Source organism: Nothobranchius furzeri, chromosome 10 (assembly GCF_043380555.1).
Source record: "Nothobranchius furzeri strain GRZ-AD chromosome 10, NfurGRZ-RIMD1, whole genome shotgun sequence".
NCBI lineage: Eukaryota > Metazoa > Chordata > Actinopteri > Cyprinodontiformes > Nothobranchiidae > Nothobranchius > Nothobranchius furzeri.
Window position 1 is genome coordinate 53,776,902 of NC_091750.1, and position 22,260 is coordinate 53,799,161.

At 40.0% G+C, this 22,260-nt stretch overlaps 3 protein-coding genes across 4 annotated transcripts; 2 read left to right on the forward strand and 1 right to left on the reverse strand.

Moving 5' to 3' along the window:
* The first annotated feature begins 2,656 nt into the window (after nt 1-2,656).
* Nucleotides 2,657-5,523, forward strand: LOC139072235 (uncharacterized). Its single transcript, XM_070555771.1, has 2 exons — nt 2,657-4,085; nt 4,462-5,523. The coding sequence occupies exons 1-2, from the start codon at nt 3,243-3,245 to the stop codon at nt 4,786-4,788; spliced, it is 1,170 nt and encodes a 389-aa protein (XP_070411872.1). The 5' UTR covers nt 2,657-3,242; the 3' UTR covers nt 4,789-5,523.
* On the reverse strand, nt 5,523-10,937 carry LOC129160060 (uncharacterized). Its single transcript, XM_070555768.1, has 5 exons — nt 10,683-10,937; nt 9,052-9,747; nt 7,837-8,088; nt 7,326-7,445; nt 5,523-7,071 (listed from the first exon to the last, which is right to left on the reverse strand). Exons 1-5 carry the CDS (start codon nt 10,935-10,937, stop codon nt 5,995-5,997), a joined length of 2,400 nt encoding a protein of 799 aa, XP_070411869.1. The 3' UTR covers nt 5,523-5,994.
* A 1,691-nt stretch (nt 10,938-12,628) lies between these two features.
* On the forward strand, nt 12,629-19,159 carry LOC129160061 (uncharacterized). Of its 2 annotated transcripts, XM_070555769.1 has the most exons (6): nt 12,629-12,761; nt 14,007-14,224; nt 14,432-14,698; nt 15,285-15,499; nt 15,584-15,752; nt 18,189-19,159. In XM_070555769.1, exons 3-6 carry the CDS (start codon nt 14,685-14,687, stop codon nt 18,319-18,321), a joined length of 531 nt encoding a protein of 176 aa, XP_070411870.1. In that variant the 5' UTR covers nt 12,629-12,761; nt 14,007-14,224; nt 14,432-14,684; the 3' UTR covers nt 18,322-19,159. The 2 variants fall into 2 exon arrangements, with proteins under 2 accessions (XP_070411870.1, XP_054593170.2); XM_054737195.2 differs by having other exon boundaries at nt 14,432-15,499; nt 18,189-19,158.
* Nucleotides 19,160-22,260: the final 3,101 nt, after the last annotated feature.

Genomic DNA, 22,260 nt, shown 5'->3' on the forward strand with positions numbered 1-22,260 from the left:
CACTAAATCAAATTTAACACGCATATAAAAACATGATTTGTAACAACGCAAATTCAGTTTACAATCGGGCTAATTCGCTCGGTCAGCAAGTGGCAGTATCCTCGTACACTGCGGAGTAAACTGCCATTGAACGGATCACAAGAAGAGTAGAGCATCTGCACATGCGCGGTACGGATCAGGTAGACCCGATCTGTACGGTCCGACGTTTTTTTTTTTTTTTCATTTTTACATTAAATTGAAATGTTTCACTATTGCAAACATTTAAATAGATACTTATTATTTTTTAACATCTTAACAGATACTCTGACCCGTAACTATCGTAAAATGCTTCGAGCGGAAGTAGACGCCTTTCGCGCATGCGTGGTACCGATCGGGTTTCCGGTACGGATCGGGTAGCGACAGCAGTGGCTACCCGATCCGTACCGGAAACCCGATCGGTACCACGCATGCGCGAATTTTACGTCACTTCCTCTCTTTGCCAACTTTGCGACAGTTACCGACTGCGGGACGTTTAAACAATGGATACCTCCATTTACAACGAAATTCATGATTTTCTCCTCAACGGAGAGCTTCCGGCGATTGAACAAAAGCGCCGTAAAATAAGAAGAATGGCGCCTAATTACAGACTTAAAGGTAAGTACGAAAATTAAAGATGATCTTTTATCGTGGTCTACAGCTGCCCTTGCTGCTTGAGGGTAGAGACTCCGTTATTGTTCTAAAGTTGCATGACGCCTGCGTTGATTCAGGATGGTGTAACGAGTAATATCAGTGTACAGTGTAGCATCGTCTGTAATATCGAAACTATATATAGGTCTACATCTTGGTGTGTGGTCTTATTTTAGATTTAAAAAAATCGTAAATACAATATCATATATATATATATATATATATATATATATATATATATATATATATATATACAAGTGCTGGCCAGTAAATTAGAATATCATCAAAAGGTTGAAAATATTTCAGTAATTCCATTCAAAACGTGAAACTTGTACATTATATTCATGCAATGCACACAGACCAATGTATTTCCAATGTTCATTACATTTAAATTTGATATTCATAAGTGACAACTAATGAAAACTCCAAATTTGGTATCTCAAAAAATTAGAATATTCTGAAAAGGCTGAATATAGAAGACACCTGCTGCCACTCTAATCAGCTGATTTACTCAAAACACCTGCAAAGGCCTTTAAAAGGTCCCTCAGTCTTGTTTTGAAGGCACCACAATCATGGGGAAGACTTCTGACTTAACAGCTGTCCAAAAGACAATCATTGACACCTTGCACAAGGAGGGCAAGACACAAAAGGTGATTGCTAAAGAAGCTGGCTGTTCGCAGAGCTCTGTGTCCAAGCACATTAACAGACAGGCGAAGGGACGGAAAAAATGTGGTAGAAAAAAGTGTACAAGCTCTAGGGATAACCGCACCCTGCAGAGAATTGTGACGACAAACCCATTCAAAAATGTGGGGGAGATCCACAAAGAGTGGACTGCAGCTGGAGTCAGCGCTTCAAGAACCACCACGAGGAGACTCATGAAAGACATGGGATTCAGGTGTCGCATTCCGTGTGTCAAGCCACTCTTGAACAAGAAACAGCGCAAGAAGCGTCTCGCCTGGGCCAAGGACAAAAAGGACTGGACTGATGCTGAGTGGTCCAAAGTTATGTTTTCTGATGAAAGCAAGTTCTGCATTTCCTTTGGAAATCAAGGACCCAGAGTCTGGAGGAAGAGCGGAGAAGCACAGAATCCACGTTGCATGAGGTCCAGTGTAAAGTTTCCACCGTCAGTGATGGTGTGGGGTGCCATGTCATCTGCCGGTGTTGGCCCACTGTTTCCTGAGGTCCAGGGTCAATGCAGCCGTCTACCAGGAAGTTTTAGAGCACTTCATGCTTCCTGCTGCTGACCAACTTTATGGGGATGCAGACTTCACCTTTCAACAGGACTTGGCACCTGCACACAGTGCCAAAACCACCAGCACCTGGTTCAAGGGCCATGGTATCCCTGTCCTTGATTGGCCAGCAAACTCGCCTGACCTTAACCCCATAGAAAATCTATGGGGTATTGTGAAGCGGAGGATGCAATACGCTAGACCCAACAATGCAGAGGAGCTGAAGACGACTATCAGAGCAACCTGGGCTCTCATAACACCTGAGCAGTGCCACAGACTGATCGAGTCCATGCCACGCCGCATTACTGCAGTTATTGAGGCAAAAGGAGCCCCGACTAAGTATTGAGTGCTATACATGCACATTCTTTTCATGTTCATTCTTTTCAGTTGGCCAACATTAGAGAAACAAACATTTTTTCATTGGCCTTTAGAATATTCTAATTTTCTGAGATACCAGATTTGATGTTTTCATTGGTTGTCACCTATAAATATCAAAATTAAACGTAATAAACATCGGAAATACATTGGTCTGTGTGCATTGCATGAATATAATGTACAAGTTTCACGTTTTGAATGGAATTACTGAAATATTTTCAACCTTTTGATGATATTCTAATTTACTGGCCAGCAGTATATATATATATATATATATATATATATATATATGATATTGTATTTACGATTTTTTTTAATCTAAAATAAGACCACACACCAAGATGTAGACCTATATATAGTTTCGATATTACAGACGATGCTACACTGTACACTGATATTACTCGTTACACCATCCTGAATCAATGCAGGCGTCATGCAACTTTAGAACAATAACGGAGTCTCTACCCTCAAGCAGCAAGGGCAGCTGTAGACCACGATAAAAGATCATCTTTAATTTTCGTACTTACCTTTAAGTCTGTAATTAGGCGCCATTCTTCTTATTTTACGGCGCTTTTGTTCAATCGCCGGAAGCTCTCCGTTGAGGAGAAAATCATGAATTTCGTTGTAAATGGAGGTATCCATTGTTTAAACGTCCCGCAGTCGGTAACTGTCGCAAAGTTGGCAAAGAGAGGAAGTGACGTAAAATTCGCGCATGCGTGGTACCGATCGGGTTTCCGGTACGGATCGGGTAGCCACTGCGCGAGAGCAAGCAAGCTGGTGTGAGATAGTACGTACGGAGCCCCTAAAGGGACATGGGAGGGGAAAAAAAACTATTGCGAGATCTCGCAAAACCTTTTGCGAGATCTCGCAATAGGTTTTGCAAAAGGTTTTGCGAGATCTCGCATTACTTTTGCGAGATCTCGCAAAGTTTCCCATGACAGTGAACCGGAAGATAAACAGACACACAACAACATGGAGGAGCGTCCATATCATTCGTGGGGGAAGTTTATAGATTTTTATTTTGATATTGGCTTAACATACAAAGACATTAAATTCGTTCTTGGCTGCAGACATGGCGTTGATATAAGTGAGAGACATTTGAAAAGAATTCTCAGTGCGAGGGGACTTTCTCGTCGTGAAAGTTACTGTGATATTGCGGACTTGGTTGAATTCATTAGCAACGAGCTACAGTACTCTGGCCAGCTTCACGGGTACCGCTGGATGTACGCCAAGTGTCGAGAACATGGATTACGAGCAAAGAAGGAAGATGTGAGGCTGGTGTTGAAGGAGCTAGATCCGAGAGGAGTGTCAATGAGGCAAGCAAGACGCCTAAGACGACGGAACTATTTTTCAAAAGGCCCGAACTTCATATGGCACATTGACAGCTATGACAAACTGAAGCCATATGGCTTTTGCATCAACGGATGTATCGATGGGTTTTCCCGAAAAATAATCTGGCTTAATGCCTATATAACGAGTAGTGACCCAAAGTTGATCGGGGGTTATTACGTTGATGCGGTCCAACGTTTAGAGGGATGCCCTAGGATTGTGAGAGGCGATCTCGGGACAGAAAACGGCCATGTCAGAGGCTTTCAGCGGTTCCTTGTCCCCATTAATCTAGACGGCTCTGTCGACAGCTACCTGGAGGGAGCAAGCACCGCCAATCAACGGATTGAGTATTGGTGGGGCTTTCTGCGCAACCAGTGTGTGGAATTCTGGATGTCTCTGTTTGCAGACATGGGAGACAATGGATTTTTTGACGGCGGTTTTCTGGACAAGGCTATTCTTCAGTTTTGTTGCATGGGACTCATCCAGGTGAGAGAGAGAGAGAGTGTGTGTGTGTGTGTGTGTGTGTGTGTGAGAGAGAGAGAGAGAGAGAGAGAGAGAGAGAGAGAGAGAGAGAGAGAGAGAGAGAGAGAGAGAGAGAGAGAGAGAAGGAGCTAGAGAAAGGGATGAATAATAGAATGGAGCAGAGAAACAGAATGTGAGGAAGGAAAGGATGAAGGGAGGAGGGAAGGATGAAGGGAGGAGAGGGAAGGATGGAGGGAGGGAAGGAAGGATGAGGGAGAGGAGGGAGGAAGGATGGAGAGGAGATAAAATACAGAGGGAGGAGAGAGAACATTTTTGCATTTTTAAAGTGTATATGAATGTGCAGTTTTTCCTAATTCTATTTGTTTATTCTTTTTAACAGGATGAGTTAGATGACACTGTCCAGGTTTGGAATGCACACGTCATCAGACCATCAAGGAACATCCATGTCCCAAGTGGTCGGCCCAATGTGATGTATGCATTGCCTCAGCTCAATGGGACCAGAGACTTTCTTTCCCCTGTTGAAGATGAACCTCTTCAGCTGTGCAAAGATGAATGCGTCTTTCGCCGGCCGATACCATGCGATCAAGATGTTTATGAACTATGCAACATCTTCATTGCGGAGTCCCATCTGACCTTGCCATCAGATCCTTATCAGGCTATGACTTTGTATAGGCACCTAAGAGAGGCCATCACTGCATCTTTGTGATTCAGGGATATTTCTTTATGCCCTGTATGGGAACAATAAAGTACCCACTATTTGATAGATAGTTGATTTATCATTTTAATTTTTCTTCTAAAAAATTCAAAAAATATTTTGCATTTCCCACTATAGGTTCATCTATTTCCCAAAACATGTTCATATATTGCAGTAGTTGACAGTGAAGATACAGTATGTGCAGATGAACAAACTCTGTAGCCAAGCTTGTGATGTCAGAGTGTAGCAGAAAATTTATTATTCTGTATGAACTGTAAAAAAACATGTGAAATCTGCTACCTTGAACTTGGCCATATCTGACTGGTTTGTCAATAAAAAACAAGTGATATAAAAATTTACACTGCAGTACTTATAGGTCACGTAATGACAAAATGCACTCACATTCAATAAAAATGTATGTGGTGGCATTAAGTTCCACTAGTAAATTAATGTAATGGAAATATTACAATCTTTCTGAAGGCCATCTCACACAGGCAACCGCAGCTTATACAGAACATTTTGTAAACAGGAACACTCATCTCTACAGTGAGTATCAAACTTTTTCTGAATAAGGAACATTCTGGTGTGAATTTCAATTGATATTCCACCTTTATGTAGAATTTTATCTTTAGTTATATTTCAGAAAAAAAAAACCTTGCCCTGTCATTCCCCTCATCTGGCTGCAGCCAGTTTGCTTTAGTTACACATGAAAACAAAGTAAATGGGAACAACGAGCATTTTGCTGGTTATATTCCCTTACATTGTTTTATGCTAAATTAGCGCAAACTGGCTGCTGCCAGATGGGAAGAATGACAGGTCAGGTTACTAAATGTTTTTTCCTAACTTTTCAAACTCAGGGGAATATGACAAAAGATAAAATTCTAAATAAAGGTGGAATATCCATTTGACATTAGCATTACACTAATGTTCTTTAAGGAACAAGTTCAGCAATGAAGCTGGGTTATACTCAAACTGGTGGAAATAAAAGCTGCAGTCATTTTCAAAGTATATTTCAAAACAAAATTACTGTAAAAACTATGGAGGTGTCCTATTACACCAATGAAAAAATCAAATTGCAAGCTAATATAAATTTAAATGAACAACTGCTTACTCCAATTTTCAGTGCATCAAGTTGTTTAAATTATAACAAAAAATAAATAAAATCAACCATACAATAAGGCCTATTAATATGTGGCCTTTTCAACATCACGTGCAAGTTTAAATAATGTCCATATCTAAGTAGTTGCTGGACAGGATATTGTCAAATTCTGTGCGGAATTCTGGGTAAGAACTGTATGTACATGGTACATCAAGTGTAGCTCCACAGGTGTGAGCAACAGGCCTTCTGTTGAGGCCAGTTTCTGCATTAAAGCTAACCATAATTTTCTCAACACAAATAACTGAGGAACCTGTGCAGAAACACAGGATTTTCTCAGCTTTGGCTTGATCAGCATTTTTCACATAACGCTGGAGATGGTAAAAGGTTGCTTGTTCTCTCTGAGACAGCACCACCTTTGTTGTTTCAAACAGTTGCATCACTCTTTTGCCTGTGGGCTTCTTTAACTCATACAGATTTAACACACTGTCCTTATCTGGTAGTTTCAGCTTTACATGTGACATGGGAGTGGAGAAGCAATCAACTATATACTTCGGCTCTTGGAGAATGGCTTTGTGGGCCATCATTTCTATGGCAGACTTCATGCCATTCTGTGGAGGTAAGGAATGAGAACCCATCCGTGTGAAAAGGTCCATCAAGTCCTCTTGATCACTTTCTTCCATTGTGCCCTGGAGAGCCTTCTCAACAGCTGATCTTTCGATAGGAGGCAGGTAGTTGAGAAACGATGACATCAAGGTCTCTGTATCAACGTAGTCAATTCCGTTGATGCATGCTAAAATGAAAGCCAGGGAAAGCTTCACTGGCATTACACCATGATCGAGAAATCCTTTTACCCAAATGCATCCAACCGCTTGCCATTCAGCCTCAGAGAAATCTGGCCTCAGCCTTGGAACTCGCTCCATTTCCCCCTCACACTGTTCAAGAACTTGCTCCCAGAAGGCTGTGTACACCTCCCTAGACACACCAGCATCATCAACGGCTTTTTCGTTTACAAAATCCATCTTTAAAGTCACATTCATGATGCTGCTGTCGGTAAATACAGCCAAAAGATCATCGACAACCTTTATCCTGCAAATTGAAGCACGCCGCATGGTCTGTGGATTTCCTGCGATGCTGGACGATGTTGTTGAGGAAATCTGGCTGCTTGAATCCGATGGCAAATTCAGCTCACTGTCCAGCTGGAAGAACAAAATACATAAAAAACAGAGCGAGTGACTAATGAGTAAAGCAGAAGCCAAAGTAGCCCTTACCATGTTTGTGCCAAGGTTGAAGTAGCTTTGGGTCCTATGTTTCACATAAAAAGAAAACCCAAGCATATTTTATATGATGTCACAAACCCCCTCGTCAAACTGCTTTCTATTCAAAATGTGTGATCTCTTACCCCAGTACAAGATAACCTTGAGAACATCAAAGTTAAAATGGTGTGTCTTACCTGAGCAGTTTGCGCTGCCTCCTCACGTATGAATAGCTGCTCATCCAGTCCAGTTAGGCCATCGCCTGAAGGTGCTAGAAGCTGTATAACCTGTGTAGGGGCTCCACTCACCTCAGCAATCTGAAAGATATAATACATCCCAGAAGAAACATTAAAGCATAAATATATGATGTCATTGCTGACCTTTTTTATAGGTCTTTCTAAATTACTCTTCTTCAGTGTAACTTCTAGAAAAAAAAATCAGAAATTCTCCACATACCATGTAAAAACTCACTTAGGTTTTGAGAAATGAAAACACTCTTACATTTTAGAGACATAACATTATAATAAATTCATAAGTCAGAGTTACAATTTCTGCATAATCCCAGGAATAAGATCAAAAGGCCCTAACTGAATTCCACTTTCACTAAAGATAATTATTTGTTTTCAGTACAAGTTGATCATGACACACCAGTAAATATTTGAAATGAAAGTTCATGAAAAATATTTTCAAACAGAAAATCTTTCATACCTGTATGACATCATCTCCCTCAAAATGGTTAAAATTTACAACCACCACACCATCGTCATCGGAATCCCACACAAGTGTATCGGCCTCTTCAAACGGGGGCTTCGGTAAACTAAGCTCACTTCTGTTTTGTCTTTGTCCAATGTTACTACTTGTAATGTCTGTTGGGGTTGACTGAAAGGGATGTGGTGGACCTGGGCTTTGTGCTGTCTCCGTCTCAAGTATTTCCCTTCTCTTTTTTGATCTTGTTTGCATCTGAAAACACAGCAAAGACAGTAGGCTTTAATGTAGTATCCAGTAATATTAGAACATATTCCACATTTATTATAACATGCTGTGTAAGATTACACATTAAAACACAGTATATTAAACGTTATAATCCCTACTGACATATGAGTTTGACTTTTCTCTTTATTTTATCAGTGCCTGGTGCTTTAAGACCCATGACAAAAAGACATGCTGCACAGAGAAAACAATGAAGGTAAATTAATGTGCTGTTCCTCAAAACTTTAAATGTTTACAATATATCATCCAACAACTCCAAAAGACTGAATAGAGAAGTTGTGACCTGTGCATTCACCACAGAATGAAATAATGAACATTACCCGAGTGTTTTTCGTGCCAAAAATAAAGCTGGAACATCATTTCAGACATCGCGCTGTAATGAGTGATTTCAAACAGCGCATGTTTAGTTCACCTCCATTGTGTTCACTGTGCAACACACACATCACCTCGAGAAATTAACAGGCACTGATAATTAAATGGAATTTACCTACGGTGCTCATATGACTATGGGGATTACAGAAATAGGCTAATTTAACAAATGCTGAACTATCGCTTAAGAATAACGCACATCTCGGCAATCATTTTTAGATTGTCCTGCATCTTGTCTCAGTCTCTATAATGCAATGGCAGAAAAACGTATATTAATGATATAATTGTGAGAAAGGTGTGTACCACAGACAGTCATACAACAATAATGCAAAACATAAAGCCTTGTTAGTACACATGTAATCCCAAATAAACATGTTTAGAGATGCAACATAAACAAACAGACACATCACAGGTTTGCAGGTATATGTAGAAAGACAGTCATAATAAAGTTATTGACTGAAGAGAGTAATCTTTTTAGCAAATAATTTACATCAATCCTTGTTAGTATCATTATTCAACTTGTCAAAAATATATTCAACTTGTCAAAAATATATTTCAATATACCTGGGTGCCTCCATCACTATCAGATGAATTTGAAAGATCCTGCAGATCTGTGATGGAATCGCCTGAGTGACATCCATCTTCTTCATCTTCAAGAAGCCCCTTTTCCTTAGATGAGTGATCTGTTGAAGCTCCCTCTTTTGTACAAATGTAAAATCTGAGCAGCTTCAGTTTAGTTTGTTCATACATTTGGCCAATAGTGCTATCCAAGGGAATCTTGTTCTTTTTAAAATCACAGATGCCAAATGTGAAGTCTTCAGCTGGTCCTTTTGTTGAGCGCCCATCAGGGAAAAACAGCTCCTTTCCTAATTCCATGATCTGAGCAACAGTTGTTGTTTTTGCCAGTGTTGCATGTCTTGTGCCTCCACCACTGTTGGTCCGTACTTGACTGTATCCATTACTGCCAAAATGAAGCCATCCAATTTCAACCTTCCTTGAAGTCTTCTCTGCTGCCATATTTTTTTGTCTGGCCATGGTACTTTGGGGTTCATCTGGTGTACCACTCACTGATCCTCTTGTCTTGGACTTCATCTTGCGTGCCCCTATTTTACATTTTAATCTCTGTAATAGAGTCTCTTTATTGGTGCTATGACACTGCGTTTGTTCACAGAAAGATAGGACAGCTACTCGGTCACCATATGACGTGATGTATTTTGACATTTGCTCATCAGTCATGATGCGCAATACTGCCTTGTCAACCTGCAGAGAGACAGAGAGAGAGAGAGAGAGAGAGAGAGAGAAATAATAGTTTCAATGCAGTGTTTCAGTGGTAACCTGCATCTGTAAACAGATGGGATCTTAGAGTACAGTACAAGTTTCCACATATTACCAGACAGAATGCTAGCTTTCTGCACACAAATCCCATTTTGTCTATTTCTAGGAATAAGAGCTGGTTTAGCCCTGCAAGGGACACATTTATTTATTCAAATGCATTAACTTACCGGTACTGACTATAGTGACAGATTCCCTTTTAACAGTTTTAAAAGCCCCTTCCATGAAACAATTTTGACTGGCAACCTGACACGTGCACTTTTATTCATTAAATAATTCCAATTCTCGCTAATCAATTTCCCTCTGGGATTAATAAAGTATTTTTGAATTTTGAATTGAATTTGAATCTGCAGTTAATGTACAAATTATTTTGGCAGATGAGAATTCCAAGATTCAGCATCATTAAAAAAATAAAAATACATACAAACATACAAAAACGCATCCAGGTAATCTCAACCTGAACAAAGCCAAAGGCTTACCTCACCATAGCACCTTAAGCTACCTGTACGTGTAGGCGTTATTAATTTCTCTATTGTTATACTATAAACATACACTGGCTAATCTGATAATGTGATACTCTGTCGTTAATTTGGTAACGACGATACAGTTCTTATCAGTTTGCTGAGAATAGTCCGTGTGCGCATTACTTTTGTTCGTTGTTCAAATTTAATCGTATCATTGCCATCACTGGTATTAGGTACAGTAATTAGGCTATCAAGTGTGCCGTTCATAAACAAAAACGAAACGATTAAGATTTCAGCTAACCATACTAGTATTAGCTTATGATAGCATAGCATTACTGCTAACTTTGTTACCCACGAGTGTTCTTACATTTACACTGAATGAACGGCATGCTTACTCACCTTGTCTCTCTTCATCCGTGTAATATCATCCTTTGGGACCTCTCTACAAATTAAGAACTGCTCCAAATCATCCTCCATGCTTGCAACTGAGCGGCCCCACAGTAGATGGTGCTGCGTGACTGAGATGATGCTGCGTGACTGACTTTCTTCAGGTTCACGGTCACGAGAAACCTTTGAGAGATCTCGCAAAAAAGTATTGCGAGATCTCGCAAAAGGTTTTGCGAGATCTCGCAATAGTTTTTTTTCCCCTCCCATGTCCCTTTAGGGGCTCCGTAGGAGGACAAATATACGATTCAAGTGTGGGGTCTTCAGCTGTACAAAAGGCAAATTACAAGTTTGCATGGTAAGCTTCACTTTTATGTTTCTTTTTAGACCTAACAGTGCTGTGAGCACATGTTTTAAGCTAGTAACAGGTTAAGCTAGTCACGTTTTTTAACACCTGTAAGTCATTGTGTGAAAACTTAGTTCGGCTGAAAATCACACGTGCTTGGTGTTCTAAAAATGATTACCTGTGTCTTTTGTAAAAAGAAACTTGAGACATTAAGAGGCTATGTTCTACATTGCAGAGTACGAGCCTCGTGGTCTTTTCAAGTGTATTGGCGCCAACTGTAATCAAACGTTTACCACTTACTCAGCTTTCAGGGGTCATTTTTATCGTGTGCACAATGAACCCACACTGCATGCTACTTCCATTGTTGGAGATTTAAAATGCGCACTTGCATTATGCAACTGTAATTTCCACACTGTGAAAGAGCTAGTGTCTCACTTAAATGATCATATTGGAGAGGGTAGACCTGTGTCATGCCCAGTTCGTGGTTGTAAGCATATCTTTACAAAGAAGTCATCATTTACTTCTCACATGTGCAGGAAGCACAAAGCCAGCTCCCCTGATAGTATTGATGACATGTACAGAGAAACTTGTTCTCGGTCACAAAGTGTGATTGCCAATACAGATGACCAAACCATGGCAACATCAAGTGCAACAAGTGAGATTCTTGAAAATATGATTACCAGTACAGCTGATTTAGAAAACACACACAAAGCCATGGGAACACCAACTTCAACAAGTGAGATGTTAGAAAATGATAGTGAGTCTTATCTCCGAAACCTGTGTCTATTTTACCTTAAACTGCAAGGACAGCTGCATATTCCTGCCTCTACCATACAAACTATTGTTGAGGAAATGCTGAATATTCACGAATTAGGTCAAACCTACACAATAACTAAGCTAAGTTCTTTGTTAAAAAAAGATATGAGCCTATCAGATGAAATGATCAATCAAATCTGTGAATGTGTTAAAGACTCAGATTTATTCTCTGCCTTTCACCAGGGACAGTTAAGAACAACATACAGCAGAAACCAGACCTTTACAAAAATGTTTAAATACATAGAACCACGAAAGGTTCCATTAGGAATGGATGAAAACATGACACAAAAATATGCTTACTATATACCAGTATCAAAAACTCTGGAAAGCTTTTTACAGTCATGTTTATGGAGAAATACAGTCACAAGAGTTTAGAGATGCTGATGCAGACGTTTTTACTGATTTATATGATGGCAAAACATTCAAATGTCACCCGTTTTTTAATGAAAACCCTGAAAGCCTCAAGTTGATTTTGTACCAGGACTCATTTGAAATTGTGAACCCCCTGGGTTCTGCAAAGAAGAAGCACAAAGTTCTTGCTGTCTATCTTTATATATATATATGTCATCTCTAATATGTTTTTAGTATTGTTGTGCGTTGAAAAAGACCTTAAACTTTTTGGAATGGGCAAAGTATTCTCAGAGTTGCTGGCAGATCTGAAATCCTTGGAGACAGATGGAGTAAGTGTAGATGGTGAAAAAGTAAAAGGGGGTCTGTACTGCATTGCAGGGGATAACTTGGGTTCTCATTGGATTGGTGGGTTTACAGAGAACTTCAGCCGCTCTCAATATTTTTGCAGGTACTGCGAAATCACAAGACGGGAGTTTGAGACTGATCCAAATGCCTGTGGTCCTCCACGCACCCCAGAGACATATGACGCTGCTGTTGCTGAACTTCAGGTTGAAAACATCCAAGAGGTTCGAGGTATAAAGGTAAACTCTGTCTTTAATACCCTTCAGTCTTTTCACGTATGTGAGCCTGGTCTGCCACCTTGTCTAGGTCATGACCTCTTTGAGGGAGTTGTGTCACAGGATCTAGCACTGTACCTGAAGAACATTGTGAAAAAGAAAAAATGGTTCACATACACACTCTTAAACAGGCGCATCAAACGGTTCAAATATAAAGGATCTGAAGCACTCACAAAGCCATGTGCTGTCAGCACTGATGGAGCCCGGTTGTCAGGGCAGGCCATTCAGAACTGGAATCTTTTGAGATTGTTACCAGTTTTGATTGGTGACAAAATTCAAAATCCTGAGGATGAAGTATGGCAGTTAGCTCTTCAGTTAAAAGACATTGTGGATCTTATTTGTGCTCAGAACATTTCTGTGTCCCAGATAGCATACCTTGACATTTTGATCCAAGAATATTTAGAGTCGAGGAAGATGTTGTTCCCTGAAACTCTACTTAAACCTAAGCACCATTTTTTGCGCCATTATCCAGCACTGTTATTAAAATTTGGTCCATTGATAAGGTTGTGGACGCTTAGATTCGAAAGTAAACACAGTTATTTTAAAAGGTGTGCCAGACACTTGAAAAACTTCAAAAACATTTGTCAGACATTGTCAGAGTGTCATCAGATGTATCATGCGTATCTTTTAGCTGGGCAAGAATACAGTCACCTGCAAGTGAAGGACAGCTGTGAGTTTTATCCCAACCTCTACAGTGATGCTATTAAACATGCAGTCAGGGAGTTTGCATTTTCAGAAAGCAATACCAGTGGCCACACACATTCAGTACAAGGGCACAGCATATAAAAAAGGCCAGTTTCTTGTGTGCAGAAATGATGAGTACTTGGAGTTTGGTGAACTTCTACTCATCTTGATTCAACATGGTACAGCTGTGCATGTTATAATGGATATCCACAAAAGCACCTTCCTCTCAGAATATCATCTATATTCTGTGACAAAACACAGTCTTGGGTTAAAGTGTGTTAACATTAACAATCTGCCAGATTTTTATCCTTTGGTGTCATACATTCTTGATGGATACCAGGTCATTCCACTGAAACACAGTATTGGGGCAAAATAAAGTCAACTAGAAGTAGTAAACTGTAACTGTCTTAAAACTGTAAATAGTCTTAACATTAACTATTCAAGCTCTACTTGATGCATGCCCCTCCTATACTGTACTGTATATATTTTTTTCTGTTTTGTTCAAAGAAGACATTTATTTTTCAGTGCAAGTATGAGTGACTCGGAGCCCACCTTCCTACATGATGCCATTGTGGAAGTCCTCCCAGAACTTCCTGCTGTAACAAAGAACATCCTGGAAGAGCATTTACAGTGCATTGGGGTTGAGACATATGATGATCTATGCTTCATAGAGGAGGCTGATTTGATGACAACATTGAGACCTGTTCAAGCCAGAAAACGTCTTTCTGCTTGGAAAAGAAAATGTAAGTAAAAATGCCAAACAAGCTTTTTCTACATGCTTAAATAATCAGTTCAAAAGCACAACAGACCATTAAATTGTGTGTGTGTGTGTGTGTGTGTGTGTGTGTGTGTGTGTGTGTGTGTGTGTGTGTGTGTGTGTGTGTGTGTGTGTGTGTGTGTGTGTGTGTGTGTGTGTGTGTGTGTGTGTGTGTGTGTGTGTGTGTGTGTAGACAAGACTCCTGAGAGCAGCTCACCATCTGTGGAAGCCTGACCTGGCCGATCTCCGTCAATACTCTCTGTTTCACCCCGAAGTTCAACATCCTCAGGCAGCCAGGGATTTGGCACACAGTGGGAGGACAGTTTTGAAATTCCATGGAGTAAATTTCCAGAGGAAGTAATGGATTCTTTGGAAAGGGGAAAAAGGCCATCCCCAAAACTGAGGAGGCAGATGATTCGGATTGTAGCGACTGAAATGATGGGAAAATGCCCTCATGCAGGTAAAAAGAATTCAACCGAGGTTGCTAAAAAAATGGTGGCAAAATACCCCAAATCTTTGCAGGATGTAATAGAGGGAGATATTGTAGGCAAAGGCTACTACTCCCTTGTCAAACAGTTACAATACAGAATTGAAAACGCAAAGCGTACTTCAACACCTAAAATCAGAAAAAGGAAACATCAAACTGAGTCAGACGACACAGACGAGATCCCATTAGAAGAAAGAGCAGCAATGCAGGACACATATGGATGCATTAAATGGAATCCAAAATTTCTTCCCCGTGGAGAAACTCAACAGAGCCAGCAGCAAAAGTTGGAAAAACTCAAGGTGATGTTTCTACAAACTAATGTCAGTCCGGAGGAGATAAAATGTCTCATGAAGTCTACCTTTTACACGCAACGCCAACATGTCAACCAGGGTAAAAGTATTCAATACCTCAGAGAGGAGTGGCCATTTTGGTTTGATGAACTTGGCATGTCAGTGCACTTCAAGGAGCTTATTGGGAATAATATCAAAGAAATGTTCACACGTAATTTGGATTTAAAGGGACAAAGGCTTCTCAACTACATGACTACTGTTTGTGCCAGGAAGAGTAAGAAGTTTCTTCAGACGTATGCAAGGCTGCAGAGGATGCGGGGACAGCAGAGTGGCTGCTCAGATGATGTTAAAGAGCTGGTCCTGCTTCTGCTCAGCTACTTTGATGAGAAGGAGGAGTCCTTGTTCTTCTATGTAGATAATACAAGTCTGCCAGAAGAGGTCCAACTAGAGCAAATGCCTTTGACACCAACCATCGTTGTCTGTGGTAAATCTTTCATTTCTAATTATTTAAATAATTATGTTAATAGAATTTGTGGCGTGACTGTACTGCATGTCAATTTGTCCACAGGACAGTCCTGCTATTCCTCAAGAAGTTTCATGCTGAGTCTGGATCGGACCCTCGTCAACACAAACATCTCCTCCTTCATTTCTGCACTGTGCCTGATGTTTGGGAGCTACTACTGTTTCAACATCCATTACCCTTCTGAGCTGCCTTCAACTCTTGAGTTTCTTCAAAGGTGAGTAAAGCATGGTTGTCCTAAGTCTGAATAGGCTGGTGAAGGTCCTGTTATCTAGTAATCCAAAAGGGTTCAAATGAAGGCAACTGGACTTCTTTGGTTTCTTGAAGGCGTTTCTCTTCTCATCCAAGGAGCTTTGTCCATTCTATCTGGAATATGAGAGAGTCAAGCTTATAAGCTGTAGCTGTCTGTTGTTATTTAAGGAGTCGAAACTACTCTGGGTTAGGGATGCACCGATCAGGTTTTTTGCTGCCGATACCGATATCAAAGAATGCTGATCACTGATCACGTGGATTGGCCAGAAATTTTCTACAACATTAGAGTGCTACAAACTACATAATCTGGCAACAAAGGAAATGTAACCTAATCTAAAATGGTCTGTATTAGGGTTGTCACGGTGTGAAAATTTAACCTCACTGTTATTGTGACCAAAATTATCACGGTTTTCGGTATTATCGCGGTATTTTTTTTAAACGTGCTACTTTTTCACACAATTAAATAAACCCTGTATGTCAGGAAATATTGTCCTCAGTTTGTGTCTAAAATTTGCCTAAAATGTGTTATTTTGTAATCATGTTGTTTATTTGTTTACATTTTTCCCCTTTAGTCTTTAAAATACCAATATTTGCCCATAACTTCTTATTTTTTGTCTGTTTGATGTCATCATTTTAAAAATATTGGATCAGATGATACTCAGTACTCAAGTAGCCTTCTAATCAGATACTTTTTACCCTTACTTGAGTAATAATCCCTATATCAGGAAAATATTGTCCTCGGTTTGTGTCCTTCCAGTGAGCTTTGCAGATGTGGGTAAATGTCATCAGGCAGTAATCATTGTTAAATTCATAATTATTCTCGGAGAGAGACCAACTCTTATCTGCCTCTGGGAGCCCCGTAATGCATAGCGTCATTTCAACATGGCGGTGTCCGCGACACGGTTTATATGCAGGTAGCGGCGCTGCGGCTGCTTTATATAGCAACTCGTTGTGTTCTCCCTCAACCCAAATCCTCGGATCACGCGTTTTAGCTAAAGCACTAACGTTAGCTTGCCTTGCGTTGACTGTAGAGTTGTGGGTAATGGTCACGCAGATGTGTCATGAGATTTGAAGCGTTGCTGCCTTTCACAGACACTTTTTCTGCACATGCTACAAACAGGATAGCCGTCTTCTATAAACTCCCTCGGCATTCTTCAAATATCCAAAAGATGCCCGTATTTCCGACTTTGTCTTCTTTGAGGGATAATAAATGTCCTGAGCGCTGCCGTCTCTTCCTTTGGCCATTATTTCAGCTTTAGCTTCAAGAAAGTTTTGGTTGTAAACAACAAAGTGCGCATGTGCCACCGGCAACTTCAGCAGATGATACGGTGGCTGGTAAGGGTCACCGCGCCGACAACGCAGCCACGGTAAACCCACCAAGCTAATAGAGTTTTTTTAAAAACAAGACGGTTATTATTATTGTCAACTTTTTTTTTTTACCGGGGTTTACTGCTACACTGGTTACTGTGACAACCCTACCTGATCTGTCTGCTTTGATCTATTTTGAAAACTCTGATCAAAACCGATAGGGGCGCTATCGGCCGATTACGATCAAATGCCGATCCATCGGTGCATCCCTACTCTGGGTATCCCACCTCTTTACCCTCTGATGAGTCACAATGACTCCCTCTCAATAGAGGCTAATGACTCATCGGGGTAGGGAGGAGGGTTACCCAGAGTAGTTTTGGCTCGTTAATAACAGACAGCTACAGCTTATAAGCTTGACTCATATTCCAGATAGAATGGACAAAGCTCCTTGGATGAGAAGAGAAATGTCCTCAAGAAACCAAAGAAGTCCAGTTGCCTTCATTTGAACCCTTTTGGTCTAAATCTGAATGTCCCTGTCAAGACTTGTTCTTGGACCTGGGCTCTGGGATTTTTGGGTACATCCACACTGACTCCACTCCATTCAGTCTGTAAGAAGAAGGGAAAGACCAGGAAATAGAAAAAAATTCTAATATGTAAGCAGCAGGCTGTTTGCGGACTTGTTGCTACAGTCTTTCTGCAGTTCACATTTGACTTTTCTAATCACATTGTCCTTGTTGAATCCATAATGTTGCCAATTGGTTGAAATGTTTCTTCTAGAAACAAGCTTCTCCTCAACCAAATGTACTGCCACCAGTTTGTAGGTCACGCTTGCCCCCTGAGTGCTTCGGGCTGGACAGAGAGTGGTGGCAGGTAACAGTTGACAGCCGTGAGTGACACAGAGCATCCAAGTCAGAAATTCAGACCCAAGAACTGGCCCTAATCCGGGATTGAACCTGTGGCCCTTGGGTCTAGTCTTAGTCACTGTCTTAGACTCAGACTAGAACCAATTGGGCCCCCAAGTCTTGGACTTGGAGTTTTTCTTTATGTGAACTAATAAATTTAAATATTCACTATGCTCAATTTTGTTTTACAGGTGTTTTTTCTCCATTAACCCAGAAAAAGGAACCAAAGTAGAGAATAAGAACTCCAAGCGTCGTCTCAACGTGAACCCTCGAGTCCTCTCCCTGATACAGGAACTCTCCGATCACGAGTGGTGTGAAGCCTAAATACAGAGTGTCTCTGTGGATTCTTTGACAGTTGAAGAGGTCCAGCAAGTATTTTCCATTGTGTGCAGTTTTTTTAAGACACCAGGTACTGCAATTTTTTTCTCTGGGCTGATCATTTCAAATAAGGCAAGTTTTCTTTGTGGACATTTGAGAAGTGGCCCAGCAAGTTTTTCCTTTGCGGACACTTTTTAGACACCAGATAACGCATTATTTTTCTTTGGGTTGATCATTTCAAAAACAAGTTTTCTCTATGGGCTGTTCATATGAAAAGAGGTACTGCTAGTTTTTCCCCTTGTGGACATTTTATACACCAGGTACTGAAAAGTTTTTGTCTGGGCTGATCCTTTTAGAAAAGGCATGTTTTTCCTTTGTGGAATGTTCATTTGAGAATGGATACTGCAAATGTTTTCTTTTGTGGAGCTTTTTTGAGGACAAATACTGAAAGTTTTTGTTTTAAATCCACAATGTATATTATATTAATGGGGCATAAAATGTATTTTGGATATATTTTTGTTTAAAGTCCTGATAACACTTTAAGAATGCACACATACTTTAATTTTAATGAGTTATTGTTGTTGACTTGACACTTAAACTTATCTAAAGAGACTGAAAAACCTCTATTTCAAAACGCTAGTGTTCTGAAGTATTTCAAACTGGAACTCATAGGTGGAAAGCACAAAATGTAGCTTCTTTACATGTAATAACAAAAGACTTCATTGTTCAGACATGGTTGCAGTGATGACTGTTAAATAAATTTTCCAAAAGTGAAATGTTTCTCATCTTTTTCAGTATTTTGAATGTTTTATGAAAATGACAATAGTGGTAATTAGCAGGTTTTTAAAGTAACTTTCACAGTATAAATTGATTATTAACACAAAAATACAACATTAAATTTGTGTATAAATTAAAAAATAGCTTAATTTAATATACAAACATTTACAATGGTTTTACCAGTTAAAAATTGTTTTTTGTTCAATATTAGCCAGTGATTTTTGCAAGTATTTTATGCACAAAAGACGTCCATTACAGGTATTAAATACAGGAAAGAGTCTAATTGTGAACATTTCTATGCAAAATTTACATGTAATTTATGTACACTTTACAGATTTTAATGTGATTTCAGCTGTGATTTCAATCACTGTAAATTAATTTACACATTTTTTTGTAATTGTTTTTACTGTGTAGCTGTAACATTTACAGGAAAACTCTGGTAACTCCAGCTGCCAGCGATTTCCTGTAAAATTTACATTTTTTTTTACAGTGTACCTGTTGGCGCAGCCATGCTGAATAAGAGTTGGAAACTGGCATCGGAGGACAAACAGGCACACAGTCGTATTTGCGTTTGGCCAGCAATAATTTATTTTTGTGAATGAGCAGCCCTTTTATTTCTCACAGGTGTGTAGCTCCACCCACAACCCGATTCCAGGTCATTCAATTAAGAACACAAATGGAACAAACAAATCAAAACAGTCAACACCCCCACTTGTTCTTAAATTGGCAAAATACATTCCTATACATCAAACAAACAAAACTCTTCAAATGCCAAATATAAACATCACAAACTTATCCATCCTTGTTTTGGACATAGGTTTGGTGAAAACATCTGCTACCATTTCCTCTGTAGGACAGTAATGAATGGTTATTTTCCCATCGCTGAGTACAGATCGAACAAAATGATATCGTATATCTATATGCTTACAGCGTTGGCGGCGGACTGGGTTTCTTGAAAGGGCAATAGCACCTTGATTATCCTCAAATATAGTTACAGGTGAGTAATCCACTCCATCGTTCATTCCAGCAAGCAACTGTACAAGATAAAGACTTTCCTGAACAGTAGCCGACAAAGCCATGTATTCTGCTTCGCATGTGGATAAAGCCACAGTGGATTGTTTCTTTGACTTCCAGGAAATAACAGGCCCACTCTGAGACAAAGTAAAACAGTAGCCAGTGACACTGCGCCTGTCATTCTGGTCTGCTCCCCAGTCCGCATCACTATAGGCCTCAAGTTTCAGATTGAACTTAGGTTCCTGTTTTCTGAAACACAGTTCCTGGTCCACAGTGCCTTTTAAATACCTCAACACATGTTTAGCTGCAACCCAATGTTGTTGTTTCGGTTCAGACAGATATTGTGATAATTTACCGACAACGTAACTTAGATCTGGTCGAGTACATGTCATTAGGTAAATTAAACTGCCAACCACTTCTCGATATATTTTTGAGTCAGCAGGTTCACCCTCACTGTCAAACTTTATTTTCATTTCACATGGTGTTGACCTTGGCTTACAATCAGTCATGTGAAATCTTTCCAAAATCTTGGTAATGCATCTCTTTTGGTTCATTTTTATTTCTCCTTGTTCCTGGGTAAAGTCAATGCCGAGGAAATGTCTCAGTTTTCCTAGATCTTTCATTTTGAATTCTGCTCCCAGCATTTCCTTCACACTTTTGAGGATTTGACAATCACTAGCTGCAATAATAAGATCATCAACCCAAACTATCAATATGACCTCTTCATAACCATTCCGTCTACTGTAAACACAGAAATCTGCTGTATTTTGGACAAAACCATTTTTAACAAGAAAATCATGAAGCATTTTATTCCAATTTCGTCCTGACTGCTTCAGACCATACAATGATTTGTTGAGCTTGCACACCAATTCCTCTCCTGTCCTAGACTTGACCTCAAATCCTTCAGGTTGTTCCACATAAACCTCACAGTCTATGGGGGCATGCAGATATGCAGTTTTGACATCCATCTGATGAAGATCTAAATCATACTGAGCTGCGAGCTGCATCAAAATACGTAATGACGTCATATCAGCAGTGGGTGAGAAGGTCTCATTATAATCAGTACCATACACTTGATTATAACCTTTTGCCACAATTCTGGCCTTGTATGTTGTCTCAATAGGATTTTCTTTAACAGTATAAACCCATCTACCCCCCACTGCTTGTTTACCTTCAGGTAGGGGCGTTAACGTGTACGTGTCGTTCTGTAGAAGAGAATCAATTTCATCTTTCATAGCCCTAGCCCACTGTTCTGATTTTGAAGAGCTCAATGCCTCCTGTAGTGTCTTAGGGACATCACATGCCACACGATAACAATAATCCACATTCATCACCTGATCAGACTTTGCTTGATAATCACAGTCAGTATAAAACTGAGGTGGTCTTCTCTCTCTCTTTGGATAACGAGCAATGTCACAACCCTCACTTTCACCTTTAATGCTGACATTGGAATCACACATCTCTGTTTTCATCTCTTGGGGGACTACATCGGTCACATCAGGTGTTGGAACGGTCTCCGCTCTATTCCTATGTTGCAAATGTTCATACATGTCTTCGTCTGTCTGAGTGTTACATTCCTTTGTTTGTTTTGACACAAACTTCACCAACCGGTTCCTCAAAACTTTACCAGTGTCTGGGAAGAAAACCAAAAATGCAGGGCTGTTTTTGTCGTAGCCTACAAATATGCCCTTTTCACATCGTGGGTCCAACTTTCTTTTATCTTGTTTGTAAACAAAACACTCTGAGCCAAATGCTCTCATTTTAGACAGGTCTGGTGTTTTCCCAGTTAGCAGGTAGTATGGAGTTTGTCCAAGACGTCTGTTATAGCATCTATTTCTGATTATAGCAGCAGTCTGTACTGCATATGTCCACAACTCTTTAGGCAGCTTACTCTCAATCAGCATGCATCTTGCCATCTCAAACAAGGTCCTCCATGCTCTTTCTGCAGTCCCATTCTGATGGGGTGAGTAAGGAGCTGAGGTTTCATGTCTGATGGCATTCTTGCTGAGCAGTGATTGAAACACCGAAGATGTAAATTCTGTTCCATTATCGGATCTTATGCATTTGATTTTTCCATAAGGGGCAACATCAGCAATGAATCTCTCAGCAGCTATAACAGTATCACTCTTAGCCTTAAGAAAATAAGTGAACATG

Excerpts from the sequence above, each read along its gene's own strand:
- LOC139072235 (XM_070555771.1), top strand. The coding sequence starts at position 3,243 with ATGGAGGAGCGTCCATATCATTCGTGGGGGAAGTTTATAGATTTTTAT. Across the intron at positions 4,086-4,461 it reads GTTGCATGGGACTCATCCAG|GATGAGTTAGATGACACTGT; the intron begins GTGAGAGAGAGA and ends TCTTTTTAACAG.
- LOC129160060 (XM_070555768.1), bottom strand. The coding sequence starts at position 10,937 with ATGGGAGGGGAAAAAAAACTATTGCGAGATCTCGCAAAACCTTTTGCG. Across the intron at positions 9,748-10,682 it reads CACGGATGAAGAGAGACAAG|GTTGACAAGGCAGTATTGCG; the intron begins GTGAGTAAGCAT and ends GTCTCTCTGCAG. Across the intron at positions 7,446-7,836 it reads AGGGAGATGATGTCATACAG|ATTGCTGAGGTGAGTGGAGC; the intron begins GTATGAAAGATT and ends TATATCTTTCAG.
- LOC129160061 (XM_054737195.2), top strand. The coding sequence starts at position 14,599 with ATGGATTCTTTGGAAAGGGGAAAAAGGCCATCCCCAAAACTGAGGAGG. Across the intron at positions 15,500-15,583 it reads ACCAACCATCGTTGTCTGTG|GACAGTCCTGCTATTCCTCA; the intron begins GTAAATCTTTCA and ends ATTTGTCCACAG. Across the intron at positions 15,753-18,188 it reads ACTCTTGAGTTTCTTCAAAG|GTGTTTTTTCTCCATTAACC; the intron begins GTGAGTAAAGCA and ends TTTGTTTTACAG.